This window comes from Callithrix jacchus, chromosome 3 (genome assembly GCF_049354715.1).
Source record: "Callithrix jacchus isolate 240 chromosome 3, calJac240_pri, whole genome shotgun sequence".
In the NCBI taxonomy this organism is placed as follows: domain Eukaryota; kingdom Metazoa; phylum Chordata; class Mammalia; order Primates; family Cebidae; genus Callithrix; species Callithrix jacchus.
In genome coordinates, this window is record NC_133504.1 from 84,782,317 (window position 1) to 84,794,568 (window position 12,252).

The 12,252-nt window shown below is 42.5% G+C and overlaps 1 protein-coding gene and 1 long non-coding RNA gene across 18 annotated transcripts in view; one reads left to right on the plus strand and one right to left on the minus strand.

The window, feature by feature from the left end:
- LOC144581768 (uncharacterized) overlaps positions 1 to 12,252 on the plus strand; it is a 120,774-nt gene that overhangs the window by 96,595 nt on the left and 11,927 nt on the right. The gene's annotated exons all lie outside the window — the stretch shown is intronic.
- Positions 1 to 12,252, minus strand: part of ALPK1 (alpha kinase 1) — a 182,424-nt gene that overhangs the window by 44,790 nt on the left and 125,382 nt on the right. For all 17 annotated transcript variants that reach the window (XM_054253050.2, XM_054253048.2, XM_054253045.2 and 14 more), the window contains one exon: positions 2,760 to 2,958. In XM_054253050.2, the coding sequence (XP_054109025.1) occupies positions 2,760 to 2,958 (199 nt within the window). The remainder of the gene's footprint in view (positions 1 to 2,759; positions 2,959 to 12,252) is intronic.

Here is a 12,252-nt window from a genome sequence, read left to right on the forward strand (position 1 = left end):
CCACCATCCCAGAGCTTGGACAGAGAGCAAGCTTCCTTGTGAATTCTCTGGGCAGGCTGGTGAGATTGATTGTTCAGTCTCCTTTTATAGCCTGTGCAAACCTTTAAGAATTCCAGCTTGATGCAAATATTTTACGTCTTAAGTGGGCAACTATCTTTCATCTCTGCACAGGGATTAAAATGACAGCGCCTTCCCTTGAGGACTTTGCTCAAGTGTTAGCTCCTTTGGCTGTGTCATAAGCGGTAGTCTACTGCTGTGACCTTAAATACCTTTTATGTTTCAGGTACCTACAAATCTTTAATGCACCATGTTTATGCATTTGTAATGGGAGAAGATTCTGCACTTGCTCAGTCCTCCATATTGATGGAATTGGAAATCTGAGCCTTTATCTGTAACTGTGGTTGGAAAGGTTTTGTCTCCTAATTTCAGGCAAGAGTGAGGTCATCAAGCCCTGTCAGTCTTCTCTTGCTGCTGGGTGGAATCCTGTGGTGGATACAGAAGTGCTGATCAGAAAGATAATAGCAAGACTGCTGTCCTCTCATATTATCTTTGTTTTTCTCCCTTAACCCTTACAATATTATATAATCTCTTTCACTTCTCCATCCCACGATGATTCCTAAGTGCTGGGCCTGAGAGCCTCCTTTCAGCAAATCTTCTGCTGCCCCAAAACCATCTCTGCTCTAAGCCCCGGTCCTTCTCTCTCTCTCAGACACCCAGTGTAGGTGGAATATCTACCCAGATATTTTGGGGTAGACGTTTACATGAGAAGATTTAACTCTGAGGCCATATTTGTCTTCCTGTGGCACTTCTAATAGTGTCTTTGAGGAAAATACAACCCCAACTATTAAGGGAAGAGATCTAGGACCTTCATGTTAGACACAGGTCCTTCATGTTAGACATAGGATGCTCCTTTGCTGTGAGCAAAGGAGCATCCTATTCATCCTGATCATACCAGGGTTTTCTTGTTATCAGGAGAAAACTGATATACCCCCTGGTTAGAACCTTAAGAGAAATTATTTTAAAAACCCTCCTAAAACAAAATTTTAAAAAGGAAACCTGGTCAGACATGGCGGCTTACACCTGTAATCCCAGCACTTTGGAAGGCCGAGGCCTGTGGATCACCTGAGGGCAGGAGTTTGCGACCAGCCTGGGCAACACAGCAAAACCCTGTCTTTACAAAAAATACAAAAATTAGCTGGGCATGGTGGCACATGCCTATAGTCTCAGCTACTTAGGAGGCCGAGGTAATGCTTCACCTGAGACCTGGAAGTCAAGGCTGCAATGGGCTGTGATCAGGCCACTGCATGCCAGCTTGGGCAACAGAGCAAGGCTCTGTCTCAAAACCGAAACAAAACAAAACAAAAATGGAAACCTGAAAGATTAGTTTGGCCATGTAAAAGCAAAGCTATCGATGTCCCTGAGGTCAACGTCCCATTTGACCTCAGTTTCGTGTCACACTATAGCAATGCTGTATAGCATAAAATATGCTACATTAACTCTGTCCAGGTTCTTCTTGATGAGAACCAATATTAGAGCCTGCCTGCCCCGTCCAGCCCTCGGCACTCTGTTCCCCTCAGAGAACGCCCTGCTCGCACACCATTGCCATCTGACACCATCAGAAGGAACAACAGTTTTTATGTTTCCTTCACATCCCAGACATTACAAATCACAACAGGAACATGTAAAAGAAGAAAGTTTTCCTAAGTTCAACTCTGTCCCTGAGTTACTTGAGAACAGTAAATACAAGACATGCACAATTTATGCACAGTTGCAAGAGCGTAAATGAACTTGGGCTTTTGAAAAGGTAACCTCCACTAGCCCATTTCTCCCATGTCCTTTTGTCTCTGTCCCTCTCTGCATTCAGCAATTGTCCTATTTAGCATAGCTAGTACGGTTCCTTTTCAAAGGAAATGAAGTAAAGAGATTTTAACCTCTTAAAGACCAGAGTTATTAAAATAATAGCAATAGCTAAAACCAATCAGAAATGAACCAGTCCCATTTCTGGGAGGGGCAACTTGCCTTCTCTTTTCATCCTTTACTTTTTTAGTCTTGGAAACAGGAATAACAGGCTACACGTTTCTAAATCTAATGGCGATCAGCAATTTAAATACTTCAAGAATTCTATGGAAGTGGACTTCGCAGTAATGCATAGCAGGCCCCCTCCCCTCCAGCCCTCCTCCACACCACGTCTTAAGTTAGAATGTCAGCCTCCTTTTTCATTTCATTCAAAGTGACAGGAAAAAAAAAAGATACTTTAAGACCTAATCAGGTACTGTACCGGTGTTCTGAATAATGAAAAAAACCCTCAAATTACTTCAGTGGGTTTGTCAGCTCCATTGTTAGCTTAGTCAAGTGGCCCTACAGAAAGGAGACAGGAGAGCGAACAGAAAATAGTAGAATTCTAATCTGCTTTTTAAAGGCTCTTGGTCAGAAGTATAGCAATTCAGATACCCCTGTTTGAAAGCAGCAGGACAGATTTGTTAGAAGACAAAAGCTCCAATTAGTATTTTCCACACCCTTTCACAATTTTCTCTACTGCTTTTGGCTCTGAAACCTTTTATGCCAGGGCCTTTGTGCTGGCAAAGAGGCGAGTGGAAGGGCACAGGGGCGGGGGGAGGGGAGCCCCAGGCTCGGAAAGGTGGCACACAGGGCCCGGGTGCCTCGAGTGTCCCGCGGAGGTCAAGTAGCTCTGGAAGGAAGGGGAGCCGCAGACCAGACGACACTGAGGACGCGGGGACAGGCAGCAGGACGACGCCTACCTGAGTTCATGGAGATTCGAGCCTGGCGAATAACCACCTGTGGGGCAATCGGCGTGGCTGGCTGCAACTTGTGGAGACCTTTGGCGACCTGCAGAAGTTTTCCAGAGACGTCGAGCCCATACAGGAACCGGTCCACCAAGAACACAATAGCTGCCGCCGTGGCACAGTCCCGAGCGAGGATGGAGGACCTCAGGGACGCCTGGAGGAACAGCGTGGAACATCGTGAGCCAGGCGGAAACGCTGGCAGGCTGAGGGCCAGGCTTAGCGTTGGAGGCATTTTCATTAAAACAACAAAACCCACAGATAGGAAGAGAAAAATACTTTCTTAGGAAGCTGAGCCAAAAGAAAGAAAATAGAAAAGTCCCATTCAATTGTGCAATAAAATAGTATTTTTTTCATTCCATTTCCCCCATTACATTTATAAAATTATAGAAGGGATAAATGCATACTTCCTGCTGTTAAAAACTCAAACAATACAAGTATATGGTAAAAAGTAGGGCGGGGTGTGGTGGTTCACGCCGGTAATCCCAGCACTTCAGGAGGCTGAGGCGAGTGGTCACTTGAGGCCGGGAGTTCGAGACTAGCCTGGCCAACATGGTGAAACCCTGACTCTACTAAAAATACAAAAATTCGCCAGGCTGGTGGTGGGCGCCTGTAGTCCCAGCTACTCTGGAGGCTGAGGCTGGAGAATTGCTTGAACCCAGGAGGTGGAGGTTGTAGCGAACCAAGATCCAGCCACTGCACTCCAGCCTGGGAGATAGAACAAGACTCTGTCTCAACAACAACAACAACAACAAAGGTATATAGGGTAAAAGTGTCCCATAGTTTCCCCACCCTTTATCTTATCTTACTTCTCCCCCTCCCTCAACTCTCCTAGACAGTGGTTTGGGAGAAAAGATCCTTCCAGAACGTCTATTCTTTTACTTATATTTAGACATTGATTGATCGTTGTCTTGCTTTGCCTTCTCCCACCCTTCCTGTCTCTCTCTCTCTCATACGTAAGTGACGTCACACGAAACATTTTGTTCTGCTGTTTTCTTCTTTCAGTCTCATCTGGAAGAACTTCCACGTTAGTTCATGACACTGCTTCATTTATTGACTACATTTTAATTAGGAAGAAATACAGAATTTTAGATAACAGTGCATATTGGGTTTCTATCATCATGTTTAGTTGATGAATAAAATAAGAAAAAGAAGACAACCAGCTTGAAACTAAAGTGTAACATAAAGAGTGAGAAGTAGAAAGAAGCAATCAAGTTTTTATGAAACATCATCTTCTTTTGCTCTGCTAGGGTGTTATACTAAAGACCTTTGATTTAGTGGTTACATAGCCAGTAGCATAAACGAGTTTATCACCCAAATACCATTATCCTCATATGCTAAACTAAATCATACTGAGTGCTTTCTGGGTATGTTTATTCACACGTGAAGCCAAGAAAGCATTGTAAGCATTGCCCATTTTCCTACTACAGTGTTGCTATACAAAGCACGGCTTTTATCACCACATAATCCTAAGTACTAACACTTTCTGGGCAAAACCAGGTGCCAAGCACAGTGCTAGGTGATTTATATGCACTAACTCAATAAATTCTCCTAGCAATCCTAAGAGGCAGGTTCTATTATTATTATTATTTTTACTGCATTTTAGGTTTGGGGGTACATGTGAAGAACATGCAAGATAGTCGCATAGGTACACACGTGGCAGTGTGATTTGCTGCCTTCCTCCCCGAGGTTCTATTACTACTCCCATCTTATGGATGGGAAATCTGAGATGCAAAGAGGTCAAGTGGTGCCAAGGTCACATGACCTGTGATTAAGAGCTGGGGTTTGAACACAGGAGGTCCAATTCCGGATCTGATGCGCTCTCTTGTTGTCCTAACTCTGTGTTAGGAAGTGGATGGATCTGCTGGGAGTCTGGAGAGGTCCAGGTAGCAAGTTAACAGGGCAGAGTACCAGAGCAAAACAGCTGCATAAAGCAAGTTCAGAGATCTGCAGAGGGTCCCTTTTGAGTCAATTATCTGATACTTACTATTTTATTAATAAATGCTATATACATAATCATCAGTTACAGAATATTTGTATTTGCAGGCTTTCATCAATCAGCTAATGCCTGCCAAATACCAGCACAATAACATTTCTCTTTTAAAACTGATGCATACTGTTAAGACTGTTAAACTATCAATGTGTTTACTGAGTATAAAGTCTTTTACTCTGTTTATCTTTTTGGTCTGAGTCAATCATTGCTCTCATTGTGATGGAGTTGCCAACTGTTGGGGAGAATATATCTTCTCTCCTCTCCATGTTTCCTTCCTTGTGAAGGGAGCTCAATGACCATAGCACCCCTGGCCTCTTTCTATCACTTTCCCCACTCTGCTCCATGCATGGTGGAGTGACTAATCTTACTGATAAATTTGAGAAGAATAAAGTGGCCATGTATGGCCTCTCTTCTCCCTTTTTTCTCTAAAGAAAACAGGAATTTGTCAGTACTTTTCTATATCTTAAGTCTTGTCCAGTAAGCTGCCCTACATGGAGTAATTCTGCTTGTCCCTGTAATTCCTGTGACTAAATGGAGAAGTCTATATAATTCTGGGGTGCCACTAGCAGATTTCCTATGTCTAATACAAAGCTGTATCTTCTAACTTACCCTTTATCAGACTCAAAGGTAATATTTCTTCTCTTGCTTGCCTTTTTTATTTCTCCATATTCTCAGAATCCAGGAGAGGAAGAGAGGTACTATTTATTGGATCCACCCAAAGATCCTGACATGAGTAATGAATGGCCTTTCTAAGGCAGACAGTAACCCTTTCTAGGGAAACTGCTGTGCGCACAGCCCCTGTCTTTGAGGTAGCTATGTATTTTTCTACCTGGCCTTGACATCCTTTTTTCTCCACCCACCCACCCACCAGATCAAGGCCACCTGATTGAGAGGAGCGACCTGATAACGGGACCCCTCATGACTCTGTGGTCAGGCTTTAAAAAACAAATGTATCAGTCTGAACTAAGAAACATAGAAAGAATTAGCCTGTCTTTGAAGGATAGAAAGAAAGTAGAGTATAGCCAAGCCATGTTTATGGGCAACACAAGGGAAGATCCAAGGATGGCTCTGAATGCAATCCACCTTCATGAGTGTCATTCTAGGGGTTACATGTCTCATTTAGTATGCCACATATATTTTCAAAATAATGCACACCCCCTTTTATGTGTTTACTTGATTGAGTTTCTGTTCCTTCCAACCAGAAAAAGCCTAATTAACAGTGCAATGCTCAAAACTTCTACTGAGTTTGTCAATAAAACATCAATCTGAAAAATACAAGTTTCAAAATGAGAAAAACTCAGTTGGCTAGGCGTGGTGGCTCACACCTGTAATCCTAGCACTTTGGGAGGCTGAAATGGGTGGATCACTTGAGGTCAGAAGTTCAAAACCAGCCTAGCCAACATGGTGAAACCCTGTCTTTACTAAAAATACAAAAATTAGCTGGCACATGCCTGTAATCCCAGTTACTCAGGAGGCCGAGGCAGGAAAATCACTTGAACCCGGGAGGTGGAGCTTGCAGTGAGCCAAGATGGCATCACTGCACTCCAGCCTGGGCAACAGAGTGAGACTTGGTCTCAAAAAAAAAAAAAAATAGTCAGTCATTTGACATTCACAAAATGTAAATCAAAGATGGAAAAGCAAATTGATGGTTTTATATGTGACCAGCTATGTCTAATAAGGGCCAGCAAGAGGCTTTCCTGTGCTAAGGACACATAGATATAGTCCTTTGTTTTGTATCTTCATCTACTATCTTCACTACTTGCTGTTTCTGCCACTGCAAGCCTTCCTTCTACTTTTGCTTAGAAAGAACAACACCATTCCTGCCTCCCTGCTTATGGTTATGGACCTTGGTTGGAGGGTGGATACTCAGATAGCCCGTGAATGCCCTCTTTTTGATGTTACACTTCAGTGCGTACTTGATTCGTAGTTCTGCTCTCCATTCTTATTGGTGTCTTACTTTAGTTTTAGAGAAGCTTCAGTAATTACTCTAGCCACAATGTTCAGAGGCAGGATATTCTCCAGAGATGATTTCCCACTCTGCCCTCACTGAGAATAATGGTTTCCACTTGTGTAGCACCGTATAGTCTACGAAAAATATTCAAACACACTATGACATTTAACTTTTTTAGTAACTCTATAATCTAAACAAGAAAAGGAAACTGAAGATGAGAGGTTAAGTGACTTTCCAAAGTTACAACATCAAAAGAGTCTAGGCAAAAATTCATGTCTCTCTCTCTTTTATTTTTATCTATTTATTTATTTTTAATTAATTAGTTTTTAGAGACAAGGTCTCACTCTGTCACCCAGGCTGGAGTGCAGTGGCTGACCATATAGCTCACTGCAGCCTCATCCTCCTGCGCCCAAGTGATCCTCCTACCTCAGTTACCGAGTAGCTGGCATTACAGTCACAAGTCACTGTTACCAGCATCTCTTTCATAGTGGTAAAAAATGCATATCATAAAATTAACCATCTTAACCTTTTTAAGTGTACATTTCAGTAGTGTTAAGTACGTTCACATTGTTGCAAAACAGATCTTCAGACCTCTTTCATTTTGCAAATCCAAAACTTTATACCCATGAAACAACAACTCCCTTTTTCCACTCTCCCCAGTTCCTGGCAACCACCATTCCACTGTAGGGGTGAAGAGGTGTGATACCTTTCCTATGCTATCATAAAGGTCACAGCTGACACTCCTATAACACAAGACAGGTTAGCAAGAGAAGCCTTTAGAAATGAAGATCCAAAGACCCAGAAAAAAACTGTCGGTTTTAATGTTTAGATTTGACAAAGAATAGACAGCCATGTAGAAATGTGATTGGACAGAAGGAGTATGATGTAATGATAATAGACTAGGTGTGATGGGACTCAGCAAGACCTATCAGGTGGGATTTTTCTCAGCCTGTCTGTGTAGCCTCCTTCCTTTCAGGTACAGGTCTTATAATCTACTATCAGACAAGATAGGTCAGAGATTTCTTTCTATGGCCAACTGCTGCACAGAAAGGAAGGAGGTTACAGTAATATTTCTAGGTTTCTTGGCTTGCTTTGCTGGAGAGGGGTTCTAACTTCTATGACTTTCCTTGAGGAAGAGGAATTCTGTGGTTTTTATGACTTGGTTTAATGGTAAAAGAGGGGTGAGAGAAGGGGGCAGGAGAAGGTCAGAGAGAACTTGCTTCTGAGGCTGCTTCTGGGATCTTTCGATCTCCTTTAGTTCAGAGTACTCAACATGCCTAAGCACCATACTTTGGGGTATCCTTTTCTGAGCTCCAACATTACTTTCTGCTTCTATGAAGTTGGCCACTTTAGAGACCTCATATTAGTGGAGTCATAAAGCCCTGCCTGATCTTTTTACTTCATTTAGCATAGTTTCAAGGTCCATCCATATTGTGGCAGGTGGCGGGATTTCCTTCCCTTTTAAGGTTGAATAATGTCCCATTGTACGTATATGCTGCATTTCGTTTATTCATTCATACATCAGTGAACATTTGGGTTGCTTCATCTCTTTTCATTGTGAACAGTACTCCCATGGACATAGGTGTGCAGATACCTCTTCGACACCCTGCTTTACTTTTTTTGGATATATACCTAGAAGTGGGATTGTTTGATCACATGGGAGTTTTATGTTTAATTTTTTGAGGAACCTCCATACTGTTTTCCACAGAGTTTGAGCCATTTACAAGCCCACCAACAGTGCTCAGGTTCCATTTCCTCCACGTCTTTGCCAATAGTTGAGGAACACACATCTCTTGAGCATCAGTTCATCTGCTTTTCTCCTGTGGCCTGAGCAAGGTTCTGTGGAGTAGTGTCTAATCTAATCTGGGAAGAAGTTGGGTCTTTAAAGCTGGGGCTGAACTCACTGTTGAGCTCAAACAGCAGTTTTGCAGGCTCCACATCCTTCATTATAATGAGAAAATTCTATGAAAAGGAAAACAAGGCCAACTAAAAACAAATTTCAAAAGAAAAGAGTATTCTTGTTACATTTTTAAAAATGAGAGAAAGCAAAGAAAACTTCCTGGGAGATGGCTTTTAATTTTAGTGCTTTGATATTCTCCAGCAAAAGTTGGTATTATGAGAGCAAATGATGATATTTTGATAGCTGGGGATCACTATAGCTGGACACTCCTCACAGTGAGCTACAAGGACACTTTGTAAGTCCGGTGGCATCCTTTATGAAATGATCTCCCTGAGTTATGAGATGGAGCTTCTCAGAGTCTGGGGAGGCCAAGGTAGCCAGAGTCCCCAGGGCGAAGTACCAGAAAATAGCTGCACAAAGCAAGTTCAGAGATTTGCGGAGGTCCCTTTGAGTCGTCTGCGGAACACTGATCAGCTTCTGCATGGAAGGAAACCACCCAAAGCTGGGTAAAGTCACCTGAAATGAACTTAGGAAACCATTCTTAGACCTCAAGCAGCTTGTGTTTCTATCACCCAGTGTAGAAGAGTCTTGTCATTTACGGGGTGTGGGGTATTCAGAAAGGTATTGCTTCAGGAAGGAGACAAAATTGGCCTTCGAGTATGACTGTTCTTGGCCAACTCTGATAACCTAGAAGCAAGCTTCAAAAGGATCGATTATTTCCTAACTTGACTGAGTCCGAGAACAAAGCTCAAGAATACTTAGAGGCACACAAAATGCTTATAATCCAAGAAGGTGAAATTTACAATATCCAATATTCAGTCAAAAATTACCATGTATGAAAGAAGCCCAGATTGCACAGAAAAAGAAATCAATATAAAGTAACCCCTAGATTACAGTTCAAGAAGGTGGAGTAAACACTAGGTATATGCAGTAGAGACATGGAGGATATAAAAATTGACCAAGTCAAACTTTCAGAGATTAAAGTGATATAATGCCGGAGATGAAACCACGGGTATCTCAGTTTGCTTTCCAGCTCTAGCACTTATTTGCCAGGGCAAGTTACTTAACCACTCTAGTCTCAGTGACCTTGTCTGTGAAATGTGGATAATATTCAGTTGCAGTTCTGTTTTCAGTATTAGAGGAAGTGTGGGTCAAATGCTCAGCACAGAGCTTGGCAGATTTTAAGTACTTAATAAATGACATGGAACACTATGGAAAAAAATAGAAAGAGGTCAGCCACTCATTTCCACTCTTTTGTATGACAAAATATGAAGAGGCACAGACAGACTCCCAAAGTGAGTTTTAGTGGAGTTTTCAATAGAGCAAAACAGAAATAATGGGTCATGGGTGTAACACCTACAAGGCATATTTCAGAGAATGGCTAAACCTCTCATTTTGTTCAATCTCTTTCTTTTCTTCACCAACTCCGAGGATTGATGTTACTGGAAACCGAGAAAGGAAAAGGAAAATGAGCGGGTTCTGTGGCACTTGTGATGGAAAGCTAGATCTTGAAAGGAGGCCTTCTCAGCACACACGTGCGAATTGCTTTTGGCTGTCGCCAATGGAGGAATCCCTCCCCAAGCACCTGTAAACTGATGCTGCAAACACCCCATTCTGCATCCCTCAAGAACACGCCATATATTTGAGTGGAGAACATTGCCTAATCTATTTTTCCCCCTTCTACTCTTAATAGATTGGAGCACAAAAGCCTGAGAGAGGGTGACCTGCCAGACAAAAGGGCCTTTGAGTTCTTTGGAAAAGTAGACTTGGAGGAGGATGGAAGGAATCCAAGTGGCCCTATTATTTCCACTTGCACTAATTAGACATTTTTCTGTCAGCTATTGAGCACTGCTGAGAGGCCAAACTCACTGAATTCATTTCTAAAGTGTTTACAGAAGTTTGCATCTGTTTGTGTCTCTTCAGGAGGAAAATAAGCACTTCAATAGCATTGTGGAAAATCTAAACGAAGCATCCTATTCTGGAGGACCTGGCATCCCTGCAGCTGCATAATTTAACTCCGTTCAGGGCCCAAACCTCTCGCATCTCTCTCCAAGACCTAACGATGCAAAATGCAGAGAAGTCAACTCAGGAGAATCTTTTCTTTCTTTTCATTTTCTTTTCTCTTTCCCTTTTGAAACGGCAGCATGCTGTGCACTACATACAGATTTAGGTGGGTATCATTCTTGCAGCCCCTCTGTCGTGTTTCTGTACCAGCACTCTGAGAAACTAATACCCACTTTCATTTGCTGCCAAGTAAGGGGATAGTAAATTCCTCAGCAGTAAAGCAGAATACATCATCATCCTGGGAATCTTCCCAAAATGTGTGCCGGAGGTGGGGGCACTCTGACATCAGAAGGAGAAAAATGAAAGAGGGCCCGAGTGTGTGGTAGGGAAGGGATGCTAAAGAGTTTCCCTACATGGTAAAATGTGCCTGGGTTATGCACAATTAGATTAACATGAAAGAGAGCCCCTCTCCCTCCCCCATCCCCTAAAAAAGAAAGAAAAAGAAAACAACACAAAAACCCTAACCCACTGACTACATGGGCAATGCCTTTGAAATGCATATTGGTCTACATGGAATTTGATTCAGGATTCTTTTTGTTTGGGTTTTCAGGCCCACAACTGACCTGTCATCACAGAGGACTCAAAAATATGATCTTTTTGGGTAGTGTCACAGTAACAGAATTTTAGTGTTGGGATAAATATAGTATAGCTCAAGATAAAAAACGAACACGGATGCTAATCCTTTCTCTTTCCTCGGAGGCTGACTTATGGGAAGACTGTCCAAACAGCAATCCAATTGTATTTTTCCTGTTATGTGATCATGTTTAAATAAAAATATGTGGATGTGGATAGAGAATGTGCTGGATTTCTAAAGAGAGAGGCTCACAAATGCATGTACACAGACACACGCACAGACACGCAGTTTTTTTTTTCACATCTGTTTTCGGGATGGGAAATAACAGAGTTATAATTGTGTTTAAGGCATAAAGGGAACTTCATGGCTAGGAAGCTGAATCAGGTGGTAAAGGAATTAAACTCCACAATGAGATTTCGATACACAGATGATTGAAAAAATGCTAAAGAGCCTTTTCTAAGGGCTCTTGCTGAACAGCAGCAAGGAAAAGTGTGTGCTGTTTTCATGGTTCCTTGCATTAGCGCCAGCCCCTCCCGACGCTGAGCATCAAGTTTAGGTCCCAGCTATGGGTTCAAAGCCGTGATGTGTTCACAGCAATGACAATGGCAGCTGTTCTCAAGAGGGGGGCTGGGTGAGGGGGCTCAGAACTGAAGCCATCTGGCACCGCAATTGGCAGGAGCAGTGTAAAGGGAAATTATTGCTGCATAACAAACTGGGAGATTGGCAAAAGGCAGGGAAAGATGGAAGGGAGGCGGGGAAGGGAGATGAGGAATTAGCAGAATAAACACATGAAAAGTGACTGATGCCTGCATGGTTGTCCATCAATAGTAAAAGCAGAGTAAAAGTGGTACAGATCAAACTGGTGGACTCAAGTCAATGGAAGACCAAACATGGCACGCTCCGTATTTGTATACCCACTAAATGTGACAAGGAGGTGAGAAGAAAAAGCTGACCTGTCTTAAGGTTTAT